Genomic DNA, 15,648 nt, shown 5'->3' with positions numbered 1-15,648 from the left:
AGCAAGCTGACCTAACCGGTTAATGTTTATGTGTGAGATCAGTTTAAGTGTAAGGTCTAGTTCTTGTTGGACCCCACAAACTGTAGGACTAAAAAAGGTAAATCTGTGATTATTTTATCACCACATGTCACAGGTCTTCCTTGTTTTAAAAATCTTCCTGTTTTAACCAGGCTTAAGCACCCTTTTCCCTAACAGACCCTGATCTCCAACTCCCTCCTTCCCATGAAATAAGACCCTGAGACATTTCCATCCCTCGACTTTGTATAGTATAGCTCTCCCCCGTACATGGCAGAGTTTTTTCAGCATATGTCTTCCGTGTCTTAGAGTTGTGACTCACACTCACTTCTTCCGGCTCTTGGAGAGTACCCCCCCCCCCCCCCCCCCCCCTCATCCCAAGGCTCTTGGTCCTGTCTTTGTCTGTACGGCGCTTTCTACATTTTTTCTGGAAACTGGAAATGATTAAAAATGGATCTGGTCCATGGACGTAATTGTGTGTGTGTGTGTGTGGGGGGGACATGTCCGTCCCCCCCCCCCCCCCCCGTCCCCCCCCCACACACACACTTTTTCCAAAGTCAAGTTTTTACCCCTGCACTTTTTACCATCCAAAAACAATATTACACTATATTAAATTGACACTGGTTGAGCTCTAGGACCAAGCAGAAAACGACCGTTTGTGTTGACGCCTGTTTCCCATTAGTGTATACTGTAAAGATACCCCCCCCACACACACACACACACACACACACACACACACGTCTAAAGTGAAAATTACGTCCATGATCTAGTCAGTTGGTCTCTCAAAGCGATTGACAAAAATTTTTCAGTGATGAGAACGGGAGATGGGGCTGGGCGGGACTGTGACCTGTGAAGACCGTGGAACCGTATCTAGAAGTCAATGTGCCCTCTAACCCATTATCTCCCTCCCCTGTCCAAACGGAGGTGATGAGCGCTGCTCCATGCGGCTGCAGGCACTGAAGTGAGGAGAGTCCCAACCCTACCTCCCCACCTAGTGGACACTTATGTTGTGTAATGTCTGAAGTCTGTGTGCATTTCTGTCTGAGGTGTTTTTTTTTTGCATAGCAAAGCTGCCCTCTCTGTTGAGGGTAACTCTGAAGTGCCTTTTTCCCTCCCCCCGACTCTATCCTCATATAAACCCTCTTGATTTATAACGGTAGCGTGACTTGGGTTGCGAATGGCCACAGTCACCAATTCTTGTCATTTGTCTATGTATGTATGTCTGATCTCAGAATTGTGTGTACTGAAACTCTAATTTTCCTCTGGGATTAATAAAGTACTTTTGAATTAGAATTGAATTTGGATTAGATGTGCTACAGCTTTAGGTAGAAATTCTGGGAGTTTGGTTTTCTGTGGGTGTTGCACTGTTTAGGGGGCAGTCAGAGCCAAGCTACGGTGCCACAAAATAAAAAGAAAACAGATTCAGTTGATTAAAAGAGGGGTAGGGTTATGAGAACAGTAGCACAGCCTCAAAGAAACTCCTCCATAAGTTCCCTTGCAGGGAGATACCTGAGACAAGGTCACACTCAATTATAGGAGTACACATCAAAGTTTGACTTTGGAGCCCACATTGAATTTGTTTATAGGATTACGTCTCCTCCAAAGCACACGGAGAATGTCTGCTTTAAGCCTGACCTTTTTAGTAGTGGTTCTATCAGGGATCAGGGAGGATGGTGATACTGCACATCCATGGCCCTCTCTCTTGTCCTCACTGCATAATTAAACAATTCCAGGAGCTATCCCCCACCCACCCACCGTTCCTCAGATCTTTTTTTTAGGTTCACAAGTGTCTGTGAAAGGTATTCCCTTTTAAAAAGCAGATACTCCAAAGAATATACAGCACATGCTTCTTGCTCAGGATGTGATGACACTGACATAAACACCAACATCGCGAGGAGTTCAAAGGAAAAGTGAGGCAGCGAGCTCAGCGGGAATCCTCCGACATTCTAAACACTCCAACAGCAGATGAAACCGCAGGTCATGTTCAGTGCAGGAGCTCATCCTTCACAGTGGATTGTGCTGTCGTTGGGGGAAGTGTATGCCGCGCTGATGAACAGAGACGTTCGGATGGGCTTTTCTTTGGCTTCCCACACAGATGTTTTTTGAAAGGTGGGTTAAGCAGTAATGAGACACCTCGCTGAGGCAAAGACGCATCAAAACACAACACTGCTGCTGGTTTTCTTTCTTTTTTGCTTTCTTTTGCTATACATAAAAGCTTCATACTTGAAATTTACTTGACATTAGAGAAGTGATCCTGCTGAGATATGCAGTTGTGGTGAAGCTAACCCGATTTATGCCTTTCAAGTCGTACACACCAAAATGATCCTACGCTTTGTCTTGCACATAACCCTTCTGCATGTCCAAATGAAAGGACGAATGCCAACAACCGGTATGTTTTCAAGGGTAGTTCCAATCGGTGTCGTCATCTCACAGTTTATTTTCAAAGCTCGTTCCATAAGTAACTCCTCTCAGTAAAGAACGTCTTATTATTTATATTTTTTCTTTTATATTACAGGTTGTGGTGGTTTTTTTTGAATCTCAGATCTGTCTTGTTTTTATTTCCCAATGCAGCCACTTTTAGTAGTTTTGTTGTTTAACTTTACAGGAATTCAACACAACATGAAAAGAAAAGAAGACTGAGTAAGAAGAGTTTGAAACTAATGAGGAAACATCAACAACTGTTCTCCACAGGGAACCTATTTACATTCACCAAATTCTCTCAGCACACACATTGCTCATAAATGACAACTAATCTGGATTACTAGCTCCAGAATAATTTATACTTTGCTGAACCTCAATTTAATAAATGTATCAATTCACCTGACCTGAGTTTAACCTTTGCTACTGCTTGGCTTTGCTTCTCATGTTGGGAAGAGTTTAAAAATTTAAAATGGCAGGAAACCAAAAGGAATAAAACCGATGAGTCAAAATTACCTTAAGTAGAAATGTGAATTCATAGTTCAGTTTGTCTTTCTTTTCTTAGTTTTATTTTATTTTTTTTAATTATCATGGATCTTTTTAACTCATTCACTGCCAGCCGTTTCCTGATAACTAACGGCCTTCGCTGCCAGCGTTTCTCACCATTTTTACTGTTTTTTTAAGAGTCAAAGAACATTGCGCGCTAGGATTATGTCGACGCCAAAACAACCAAAACAAAGAGGAGACTCACCTCTTACATCAGGAAGAATCCATGTGTTTCGAACGTTATCCATTCTTTAATAGTCCAAAACGATCTCCTAACACATGGATGGTCTGCTTCCTGATCACGTGATGTGTGACGTATGCGGATGAAGATCGGCTTCAGGGCTGAGATGTTTGTTCTCTCAGCGCGGGGGCTCGTTCTGATGCTCAAATAGTAAAAAAAAAATGCAAATGATGACTTTAGTCGTCATTAGCAGTGAGCGGTTGGATATAAAATGATGACTTTTGTCGTCAATGGCAGTGAATGAGTTAATAAAGTTCATAGTATAGTAAGAGTTCTGTCAGCACATTTTTGGGAAAGGTACAACTTCCACTCTGAATTCTTGCCATCTGGTTCTTTAACCCAACGTAGGCCGGCATTCCCAGTAGACAACATTTTTCACCTCCTCTGGCCCTTCTTTTGTAGTCCTCAAGCCCCTGGAGGCGGTTGGAAATGTTAGATAATATGTATACAAATGTATACATTTTAAAATGTGTTTAAAATGAGAGAAAAAAGTTATATTGTGATAAAAATATTATAATGTAAGGAAAGGGAGAGAGAACTTGATTTGGAAAGAGGGAAATCAGTGGATCGCGGGGAAAGGCGGAATAGGAGAGCAGAATAAGGAGAGGGTGGTGACGAAGGTCAAGCAAAGGTCAGCTTGAACAAGTACGTTTTCAGCTGCAAGTGAGTTTTGAGCTGACATGCCTGGCACTGCATTCTGCTTCCTGCATGTTTTAAATCATGAACACAGCTGATATGTTTAATTTAGTGATGAATCACTCCTGTAGACAATAAAAAAGGCTGGGAGACATTTTAGCTGCTAGTTTAAGGTGCACAGCCAGGAGATTGCATTTGGTTCTACAAACAGACACTAGGGGGTGCTAAAAACAAGCTAAAACCTAATTCCCCTTTAAGTATGAGATACCGTATTACGGTTACATCCAATCAGCATGAGTAAACCGCAAGTCCTGCCCTATGACTCTACCGGGCCTTTTCGAGTACCCAGTTCAGGGCTCCTGAAATGGCCTCGGAAATGGCCCTTTAGGGCAAGCCCAGTGAAATGGAGACATGCGCATGCCACAAAGGTCTGGTAAAATTACCCGAATGTTCCTATAGCGGATCTGTCATGGCACCTCTGCAGTATGTGGAAGAGGTTCAAACAAGCATTCTCATCTAAAAGTATTATACCATGAGGATTGATGAGCCACTTAAAGGGATTGCAAATACTTTTTTAAACTAGGGTTTAACAAAACCTGAACAATAATCTGTCTTTGCTCCCTGCAGGATCTCTGAATGCCTTGCTAAAGCAGAAGGGCCAAATGACCTCAGAGGCTCCTGTGTGGTCACTAAGTGGTAACCAAGGTGACCGTTGGAAGCAGGCCAAAGTAAGCATCCATCCTACATCGTCCTTCCAGGTGAGACAAAAAAGTTATCAATCCAGTGAGCAGCTGCTCTCTTCTTGCTGCCCTCTGTTTTCATTCCTGTCTGTTTGTAAAGTTTCTGTTTTATGGCGGAACATACTAATGTAGCACTTCACTAGCTGTGACACCAGCTAGAGATTTTTTTTCATGCCCTTCTTTGGCACCAGCAAGCCTCATCTCAGCAAATACAGAACTTACGAGCTCACTCTGTCAATATTAGAGTTTCAGAAAGTAATTAAAATTTCAGCCGCTCTTTTCTTTTCACTACACTTGTGTTAAAATGTTCGAGCACTTTCATGTTGTGACATAAAATATTAAATCAAGCTCATGCCACATACTGTCATGTTTTGAAATGGGCAAGTAAACAAAATTACAGCTTTTAGCATCCTGGATTTTTTGTCTTGATTCACAGATGTTTTAGTATTTGTGTACTTGTCTACTAAAGCTGATCCCAGAATAATCGGTTGTTTTCTTTCTTTAAGGTTGTTCTTGAAGGTGTTCGCGGCCCTGGAATCGAAGGGGACATTGCCATCGATGACATCACTCTGGAGGAGGGGGAATGTCGAGACCCACCGCCTAGTGCGTAACACCACACGCGCACCTTACCCTTTTCTTTTGTCTTAATTCTTCTGCTTTAAGCTCCAAATTCTCTTTTTTACATCACTAGATAAATTTCAGATTTACAAGACAGGATCTAATCTCATACAATTGGCAGCAATGAACAAGCATCTCTTGGAGAAAACACGGTTGCTGTAGCAACAAGGTTGTAATCACATGAGCGATAGCCATGCCACTGACTGAGTGGAGCCCAATAATTGCACCTTGGGAGAAAACAGAAGGCAAAAACAGAAAATGGTCCACAGAAAAATGGCCGGCAATTGACAAGGTCATATTGTTAACCAGACAAACGTCGCTTCTTTGATTTAATTCCTGTTATTTATGATTGGAGGATGACAGTTTCCAGAAGCCTCCTTCAGAGTTCCATAAACAAAAACTGGGCTATCAATTTTATTTATTTCATTCAGAGGTGAAAAATTGATCCAAAAGAAAATCTGGGACAATAAAACCTGGACTACAAGATTAAATAAATTTTCATTTGGATCCAAAACGATTTACAGCAATGACATTAAGAGAGTAAAATATGTGGTCACCTAGGCTGAGGACAGCGGATTATGAATTATAGAATTCAATCTCACTTAATGAATCTTACATGAGCTTAGCTGATATAACAAGGAACACTGAGAAATGTGTCATAAGGACCAAAACGATTTCTTAAAGATGTTATCAAAGAAGGATTCAGAGGAGTTTAGAGAAGATGTTTTCTGCATGTTGAGGAAAGGGTGTCTATTTGAACACCTGGCAATCAGCAATAATTCTGCTTCTCAAAGACCTGTTACTATGCCTTTAAAGAGTCCACGTTTACTCCACTTATTACTTTAAATTAGTAGCAGCTGTCTACACTTGTTAAAGACACCTGTCCACCCCACAGTCAGACTCCAACTTCTATCTTGAGCAAGCAAAAGAGTTGTCAAAAGACACCAGAGACTAAATCATGGACCTCCACAAGACTGGAAAGGGCTAAGGAGCAATTGCCAAGCAGCTTGGTGAAAATAGATCAACTGTTGGAGCAATTGTTAGAAAATGGAAAAGGCTAAAGATGACTGTCAGTTTTCCTCGGATGGGGACATGAGACCTCCCCTTGTGGTGCATCACTGATAATGAGAAAGGAGAGGAGTCAGCGCAGAACTAAATGGGGGAGCTGGAGCCACAGTTGAAAAGGTCACTGTTGGTATAATTCTACACTGTCATGGTTTAGAATCATACGTTGTACAGAAAGTCCCCATGCTCAAGTCACCACATGTCCAGGTCCAGTATGTCTGAAGTTAGCCAATGACCATCTGGATGATCCAGAGTAGGCATGGGAGAAAGTTATGTGGTAAGATGAGACCAAATTAAAACATTTTGGTCTAAACTCCACTTAACTTTTTTGGAGGAAAAATAAGGATGAGTTGCATCCCAAGAACACCATTCCTACTGTGAAGCATGGGGGTGGAAACAACATGCTTTGGGAGTGGTTTCCCGCAAAGGGGACAGTACAACTGCACTGTATAGAGAGGATGAATGGGGTCATGTGTTGTGAGATTTTGAGCAACAACCTCCTTCCCTCAGCCAGAGCATTAAAGATTGGTTGCGGCTGGCTCTTCCAACATGACAATGACCCAAAGCACACAGCATAACTAAGGAGTGGCTTTGTAAGAACATAGCAAGGTTCTGGAGTGGCCTAGCCAGTCTCCAGACATAAAACCAAGAGGAAATCTTTGTGAGGAGCTGAAACATTGTATTACTCAGTGACTGCCTCTAAACCTGACAGAGATCTGTGTGGAGGAGTGGGCCAAAATCCCTGTTTCAGTGTGGGATAACCTGGTCAAGAGCTAGAGGAAACGTTTGATTTCTGTAGATGAAAACAGAGGTTTCTGTCTAAGTGAGAGAACTTGCAGATCAGAATCACAAGTTTATTGCCATATGTGTGAGACATCTCAACATTAGGAAATTGCTGTGGTACTTGGTGCAAAAAATAAGAAGTAAGAACAATAAAATATTATTTAAAAGAGCTAATAATTAAAGAAAATGGCTAATATATACAAAACAATGTAGGTACTGATCAGAGCTGAACAGTCAGGAACAAACACAACACAGGGTCAAGTGACTGGAGTGGGCAGTATAGGATTGCTGTTCATAAGCCCAACTGCAGAAGGGAAGAAATGGTTCTTGTAGAGAGAGGTTCCAGTCTGAATGGACCATTGACAATTAGTCAACTACTCGACTACGAAAGATCAGACCATACCTAACACAACATGCCACCCAGCTCCTGGTGCAATCTACTGTCATCTCCCTCCTCGATTACTGCAATGCCCTTCTAATGGGCCATTCCCATCTTTACCGGGTCGGCTCGGGCCGGGTAGCATAGGTTGTTTACATATCTGGGTGGCCTGGTATTTTTCCGGGCCAACCAAGGCTCATTCTCAGCCCTCTTCTCGAGGGGGTCTGCTTCAGGCTGACCAGGGCCAACACACCCACTGCTGACAGCAAATTCACACCTTCCATTAGAGCAAGCCTCTGATTGGTGGGTAGAATCAGCCCACATGGGCTTAAGACAAGGATGTGTGGAATCAACCGGGCCAGGCTGGGGCTGACTGGGGCTACTCGGCCCGGGCCAACCCGGAACAGAGGGGAATGGCCCATAACTGGTCTTCCAGGCTCTACTGTGAGACCTCTTCAAATGGTCCAGAACGCAGTGGCGCGTCTGGTCTTCAATCAGCCAAAAAGAGCACAAGTCACCCCTCTTTTCATTGAGCTCCACTGGCTACCACTAGCAGCACGCATATTGCTAACACTAGCATACAAAGTCCGAGATGGTACGGCTCCCATCTACCTAAATCCTCTTGCAAAGGCTTACGTCTCGGCCCGGCCGATCACAGGATCGTCAGCTAGCAGAGCCTACACCACGCTCAGGACAATCCAGACTCTTCTCATGCATCATTCCACAAATGTGGAATGACCTTCCAAGCACTACAAGAACAGGGGCTTCCTTTTCAATTTACAAGAAACTCCTGAAGACCCTGCTTTTCAGAGAGCATCTTCTTAACTAACACCTTCTCTACACCTGTCCCCCCTCTCTACCGTCCACTCCTTGTTCCCTCCTCTCCATGATTGATGTCAAGTTGTTGTTGTTATTGTTGTTGTTAGTCTCAAGGGCAACATGCCAATTATCGCTTGTAAGTCGCTTTGGACAAAAGCGTCTGCTAAATACATAAACATAAACATTCTCGTGTCGTGCATGACAGTATAGCTTCTTGCACCAGGATGCTCTAATTAACTCATCATTAGCTTCTAGTTTGAAGTGTGATCAGCTATCGTTGTCGTCTTCCTCCGCTTATCCGGGTCCGGGTCGTGGGGGCAGCATCCCAACTAGGGAGCTCCAGACCATCCTCTCCCCGGCCACCTCCACCGGCTCCTCCGGCAGGACCCCAAGGTGTTCCCGGACCAGATTGGAGATGTAACCTATCCAACATGTCCTGGGTCGACCCAGGGGCCTCCTGCCGGCAGGACATGCCCGAAACACCTCCTCAGGGAGGCGTCCAGGAGGCATCCTGACCAGATGCCCAAACCATCTCAACTGACTCCTTTCGATCCGGAGGAGCAGCGGTTCTACTCCGAGTCCCTCCCGAATGTCCGAGCTCCTCACCCTATCTCTAAGGCTGAGCTCGGCCACCCTACGGAGGAAACTCATTTTGGCCACTTAATCTGCTATGTGCCTTCTAATGTGTGCCAAAGATGCATTTTTCAATTTGTAAGGGATAATTAATGCCAGAACTTGACAAAACTGGATCTAATGTTGAGCTTCTGTAATTTTCAAATAAAAAGTGCTGATTGGTGCCTTTTTCTGTCATTTTGCTTGGCTAAACAGAAGTTGTTTGCTCCCTTTCAGCAGAATTTCAGATCCAAAGTTTTTACTAACACAGAGAGAGCAGTAAAACCTTGGCTTTAAATGTATTGCACAAATCAAAAATTGAATTACAAGAAACACAATATGTCTAAATGTCATTTTATTTCTGCCATCAATGTTAATCGAATGACCTCAAGTTGTGTTTTTGCATCAGGATATAAGCTTGTTTTTGTAGTTTCTTCCAGAGAACAACTGTTGTGTACTTTGTTCTTCTCTTGCACAGATATCAGTGCCAATGCCCTGTCCACATCCTCCCATATATGGCTGCTATGTGCTGCCCTGGTGCTGACCCTACTGGAAGGTCAAAGGTGACCCTTCTCTTCGTCATCTCCGAGGCGAAAGTTCAGACCTGCCGTCTGTGAGCTAAACCCTCAGCATCCAATCACCAAAGATTCATGCATACAGAAAGCATTGGGGTCCCGGGACAGACCCCAAACCACAGGGGAGGGTTGATGTTTATGGAAGAGAGCTTAAACATGAAATAATAAAGAAGATGGGATTTTTTTCTTTTCTTTTTGAAGAGACCTCTTTTCTCCTCAGAGCAGGGACTGGATAGACTTTATGAGCACAATAAGAAGGCGATGATTCAGCCTGGACTTCGGCAGAGGAGTTCACATGGGTGGACAGAGAACAGTTTGTAAAGCACAAGAATCATCTCACGACAACGATATGGAAAAAAAATTTTGGTTGGATAGCAGCAGAATCCAGACACTGCTGACTTTTTAGAAAATTGGAGGAACATTTTCCTGCTTCCAAAAACGTGGAATCAGACCTTTTCTCTTTTCATCTTTAACTCCATTTTCTTGCACAAGGTGCCAATCACCGACAATTGTTTTTCACTCCAGCCCAGTCTCTCGTCACACTTTGGCATTTCTTTTATCTGCTTGGTGCTGTTCTCTAGACAAAAAAATAAAAATTAAAAGATCACGGATTTTTGCAACATTTTGCTCTGTTTGCTTACTCCCCCTGTAGCTGCCTACGTTTCCTCTATAACACTGTGCTCACAAGTCCATGTGGCCAAGCGACAGTCTGGTGGCAGGACAATGAAACTAGAAGAACCAAGTAAGTCAAGTGAAGATCAGGCTTAGGAGGTGAAACAAAGAAGAAGGGATGAGGAAGGAAAAGGCAAATCCAGTTAGTGGACCCTGACTCGAATACCCAGTCAGCGGTCTGCCGGTGGAACAGAAGCCACTTTACTTTCTGCCATGAAACAAAGTGCCTTCAGATTACAAACCGAGTCGTGAGCCTGAGTGTTAACCAACATTGAACAACTTTCTGTTCATGTTTCCTTTCGATGGGCTATTTTCTACGTTCCTTTTGCCCCACAAGTGCTGAAGAGAGAGCGCTCATGTTCCAAGGAAAGTGACTGAGCAGATTCATCACGGGAACGTTGCTTGGGGGGGCACTCCACAGGTTGGTGCAAATGCGTTTCAGTGTGCACACATGCCTGAACCTGTGCATTATTTACCATGAGGGCAAGCAAAGTGAGCGTCACCTCTGACTACAGCTTTGGAAGCAGATTCGATAAGTGGAAAGCAGTAAAAATGAGGCTATTTTAATTTGACTTTCTTTTTTCTCTTTCCTGGAAGACAGTTTAAAGTCACGCGAGAGAATAAAGACTTTTCAAGGAATGAATACCCCACTCTCTTCTCATAATCCCCCTTCCCTGTGGGCAAGCATTTTTTTTAAGAAAAACAGAACATTGACTGCTGAATAAAACATTGTGTTGTACAGGAAGGAGAGCAGAAACTCTGGGTCCACAGGCTCTTCGTTTGGGTGAAATGCCTCGCCCGAATCCTCGACCATTTATATGGAACTGTGTTAACATTTAAAAAAATATGTATGGGAAAAAAAGGATAATGACCATAATAATAGTCAAGATATTTTATTACTCTAGCGAGAATGTTTCTCTGCTTTTACACAAACTGTGAAGATTGACTGTGGATGATCTACCTGAGACCATAACCTTAACCAGCAGGATTTTTTAAAAATGTAAAAAAAAAAAAAAAGAAAATAAAAAACAGAAAATAAGATTATGAAGAATTCTGTTCATTGTTGGTTATGACAAATGTTTTGAGGACTTGTCTTGTTACTTTCTTTATTTTTATTTTAAATTTTTAAAGCTGACTTGAATTTATTTCTCTTCTTGTTGTCTCCTTTTGCATTGCTGAAATATCAAAGCTGATGGACGCATAAGAAGTAAAACCAGTTTGGTAAATGTATAACTTGTAAATGTTAAAGAAGCTCTATTCAAAGGTTTATGATAAATGTTTTATGTTGGAGTACAGGAAGCACAACATACAGTTTAAATTCTCAGCATATATTATCCATTTATATTTCTTGGCACACGCGTGACCTACTCTCACAGATTCAGGCTTTCCGAGTTGATATTTAACAGGAAGTTGCCCATTTTCCACTTATGTTATTATTTAAAAATGCAGCCACAACCCAAAACTACACAAAGGACCAAGAGTAGAAATCAAACCTCCAGGAATGCGGTGATGTTGTGGTTCAGTGTAGCCTCATGATTAAAGCCTGGATTAGTCTGAGTAGGGTGTGTACGTGTGTGAGCAGAGAGCTGTGTAATATAGAAACCGATCCATGTAAAGAAGATAAAAAAGCAAAACAAAGCAGAATGAGAAGCATTTCAGGGCATCCAAACAAAAATGTTCTGGTCTGTTTGATTTCATTACAGAAGCATAATTATCACAAAATATCCATCAGTTTCTTTTCTTTGTGTCTTTTTTTTTAAAGATAATTTTCGTCATTTCCTATTTTTCATCTCGCGCTGAATGTAAATGAATATCCGAACCTTACAGTCTTACGAAATGTGATGTTTAATGAAATCACATGTTTTTTCTGTGTGCTTTGAGAGCTTTTCTGTTTTATGGGATTCATTAAAATCATAAGGTTTGTCTGATTCTGACACAGAACTTGATACGATGTCTAAAAGGCGCCCGGATGAGTCTCGTTTTGCTGCTACACCCTCGTGTGGTACGGCAAGCACGAACGTGTCCATTCAGTCACTGGTTCTACTTACTGATATGAGTTTATATATATATATTTATATATATATATATATATATATATATATATATATATATATATATAGTCAAATTATCTATTTAAACAACATTTAATGGTTATGTTAAAATTTAGCAGAGCTTTCAGCAATTTCAGATTTATGATGTCAGCCACCATCTTTTTGGAGGGAAATCAGTAAATGCACAAAAAACCTGGACATGTCCAAAATCAGTCCGGAACATCACTTTTTCTGTTTTAAGAGTAACAAATTAACCCTCTGATGCATGAATTATGAAATCTTCAACCATGATTTTTTAAACAATTTTTTTCATTCATCTTTAGGTGTGAATGAAACAAATTTCAACAAATATTTTTTGTAAAATTTTATGATTTACAAATAATTTATTACATGTCCACTTCAGTGGACAGCGTGCATTCTGAGCATGAAATATGTTGGCTTGGCTTACTGAAGTCCAAACGGAGGGGCTCAAATGCAATAGTCTTCAACAGCTGTGCTTAATAGCAAAAATAAATAAATAACAATTTTGAGTACCTGTCCACTGTAGTGACCATTATGCACCAAAGGGTTAAATTATTTCATTTGTTGACACAAGCAGTCCCAGTTTTCCACTTTAAGAAGTTAACATTTTTCCTCCTGTGTCCATTCAAGTATGTGCTAATAATGCTAAGCTAATGATGAAAAACACAATACACAATTAATGTAACTTAGAAATCTAGATAAACTGTGGCAGCAGCAAAACACTTTGCTCTGCAGGTCAGTTTAGCCACTTTCCATTGTAGCCTCAGCAGGTCTACTATTGGCTCGACTAAGTTTAGGCCAGGCCAGTCACAGCACTCTTATGTTTATAGAGAGATGTTGAGCGGGATTAGAACCATTACGACAGCACTTTTTTGGTTTGCCTGTTTTTTACAATGGCAGAGCTGCGATGGAGCGAAACAACAAAGATGGCGATGGCTGAGGAATGGTGCTTGTTTGAAATGGATTCGGCATCAACTTCAGATGCTTAGACTAGACTTTTCTTTGATACATGAGCAGTTAGAGGTACGGTATTTATTCTTCTTCTTCAAAGTGTATGGCAGACTGCCCTCTTGACTGATTTCCATAGCGATGAATGTGTCAGTTCAATTCAGTTTATTTATATAGCTCCAAAACACTACAAAAGTCATCTGAAGGTACTTCACAAAGTAAACGTTCCAACTTAACCTACTTATCAGTGCTTTGAGTTCAAGTCATTATGCCAATTAGTTAAGTGTCTTATTTGAAAACCCAGCAGATTGCATCGAGTCACTGACTTGTTGTGTCAATTACTTTACAATAATCCCCATCCTAAGCAAGCATGTAGCGACAGTGGAGAGGAAACCGCCAACCAGACCTGGCTCAGTATGAGCAGCAATTGGCACAACTCACTGGAGGTTTGAGAACCCTTAGTAACTTGTTTAGATTATTATATGTATGGACAACAACTGAAGTAATCATAGCCTAATTTTTTTCATTTCACATAAAACCAACTTAGCAATTATTGCTTTGTTTTCAGTCATTTAGCAACACTAAGCTAATTGTGCTAAGCTAATGGGCTTTCACATCTCTGTTCATAAACTTTGTTAAAGACCTCTTATTTTACTAATGTGTTACTGGGTAAATTAATGCAAAAGGGACTTTTTCATTCTGGTTCGAAAATGTTCTCCTGTCACAAACATGCATGTTTATTTATAAAGTAATTGCTCAATTAAGAGCAATCTCTGATCTAGATGCAGAAACAACAGAGCTGGCAGACTTGAGGGGTATTTCAATCAATTGTATGTCACAAAGAAATGACAAATTATTCCATGGTGCTTATTATTAAATTATGGTATGGATCTTTTGAAGCAGGAGGGTTCTGTTGAAATGTTACAAACAAACGTTTTTTGATTGAACAGACACGCTAGCAGATATGGGGCAGCTACAGAATGTCATTTTAAATGTCTAATATCATAGATTTCATGATATTTCATACAAATGTATTAGAATATGTTTTCATTGCAATAAATTTCAGATTTCATGTAAATTCCAACAGATTTAACCCTCTGAGGGCCGTCCAGCTTCAGAGCCCAATGCTGCACTCCTTGCAGATCTAAGAAGTGATTCTTTTGCACAGAGTGCACCTTTTCCACCCCTGGCTTGTCAGTGAAGGGAAGATAAAATGTGGTTGTGATGGAAAAACTGTTTTGTCCACGCCTAAATCCTCCTCAATGAATCTAGAGGGATGTTCTATCTTTCTGGAGGATTTTCTGAATGATATTCCTTCTATTATTTACAAAATATAACACAAATCTAATATATGACTAAAAACTTCTGGAAAACACAACTGAAAAAGTAAACTACGGGTGAAAAAACTGAATAAATATGGCAAAAATGCTCTAAATGTCAGAATCTATACCAGTGGTGGCAGGTGGATTTTTTTTATTTCTTTTGTGGGTGCATTTTAACTACATATCACCATTAGGGGATCCCAAATTACCATTCTTATGATTGAATGCACTGTCCACATTTTCTACTTCAACAATGACACTAAATAAAAAGGCTGAAAAAAGCTAAATACACATATCGAGAAAAACACAACAATGCAACACGATCCTATCCTCAGAACAACTGTATAAATTAAAAACCAGACACCCCTACTTTACAAAATAAGTATCTTTTTTTCTCTTCTGGCTCTTGGAGGGTGCAGACGCTTCTTTTCCTCCTCCCCTCCATATCTTATCCTCAAGGCCTTTGTCTGTCTCTGTGTGCTGGGTGCACGGCTGCTTCTGGATTCTTCTGGAAACTGAAATACATTTAAATGGATCTCGTTAGCTGGTCTCTCAACGCTATTGATAAAATGTTTTCAACGATGAGAACGGGAGAAGGGGCTCCCGGATGCCCTGCCGATACAGACCCAGTTGGATACATCATGGACTCCTGGAAACAGTGGAACTTGATTTGTTTATCTCAGCTGTCTTTGGAGGACTCTGAAGACGTGTGGATATTCGTGGTGTTGGTGTCAGGTTTCCTGCTCATTGGCCTTGGAGGCTACCTGGCTTACCGGAAAATTAACGAACTGTCGAGGAATATTGGCCTGATCCCGGAGCTCAGAGATGGTTTGCACCACACTGTGAATTCACAGACTCGCATAATTGTTGAGATGAATCGTAAGCTTGGGACTTTGGCGGAGATTCATTCTTTGGCACAAAAGATGGATGCCATCAAGGAGAGAGTGGACGAATAGATAGATAGATTAACGTCCATTATTGGGATTCGGAGAGGTGAGGACCAGCAGACTGTAAGACAGAGAGGAAATTATCTCTGTCTGGCCCCAAAACAATTTCTAACCGGAATCTGGCGTCCTTGAGCCTGCAAGACTCCAACAAAAACTCCCCCCTCAGAAGATATGTGGAATGTGCCGTCGCTATGGCAACTCAACTCTGCCTCCTTTCCCAGATTGGGCGGGACAGCGGGA

The 15,648-nt window shown here is 41.5% G+C and overlaps 1 protein-coding gene across 5 annotated transcripts in view; it reads left to right on the top strand.

The window, feature by feature from the left end:
* Positions 1-12,047, top strand: part of LOC107378081 (MAM domain-containing glycosylphosphatidylinositol anchor protein 2) — a 342,732-nt gene extending 330,685 nt beyond the window's left edge. For all 5 annotated transcript variants that reach the window (XM_070545140.1, XM_054748447.2, XM_054748448.2 and 2 more), the window contains 3 exons: positions 4,484-4,614; positions 5,103-5,199; positions 9,351-12,047. In XM_070545140.1, coding sequence (XP_070401241.1) covers positions 4,484-4,614; positions 5,103-5,199; positions 9,351-9,439 — 317 coding nt within the window. In that variant the 3' untranslated portion in view covers positions 9,440-12,047. The remainder of the gene's footprint in view (positions 1-4,483; positions 4,615-5,102; positions 5,200-9,350) is intronic.
* The last annotated feature ends 3,601 nt before the right edge of the window (positions 12,048-15,648 follow it).

This window comes from Nothobranchius furzeri, chromosome 2 (genome assembly GCF_043380555.1).
Source record: "Nothobranchius furzeri strain GRZ-AD chromosome 2, NfurGRZ-RIMD1, whole genome shotgun sequence".
Lineage (NCBI taxonomy): Eukaryota > Metazoa > Chordata > Actinopteri > Cyprinodontiformes > Nothobranchiidae > Nothobranchius > Nothobranchius furzeri.
This window is presented reverse-complemented; position numbering and strand designations above follow the sequence as displayed.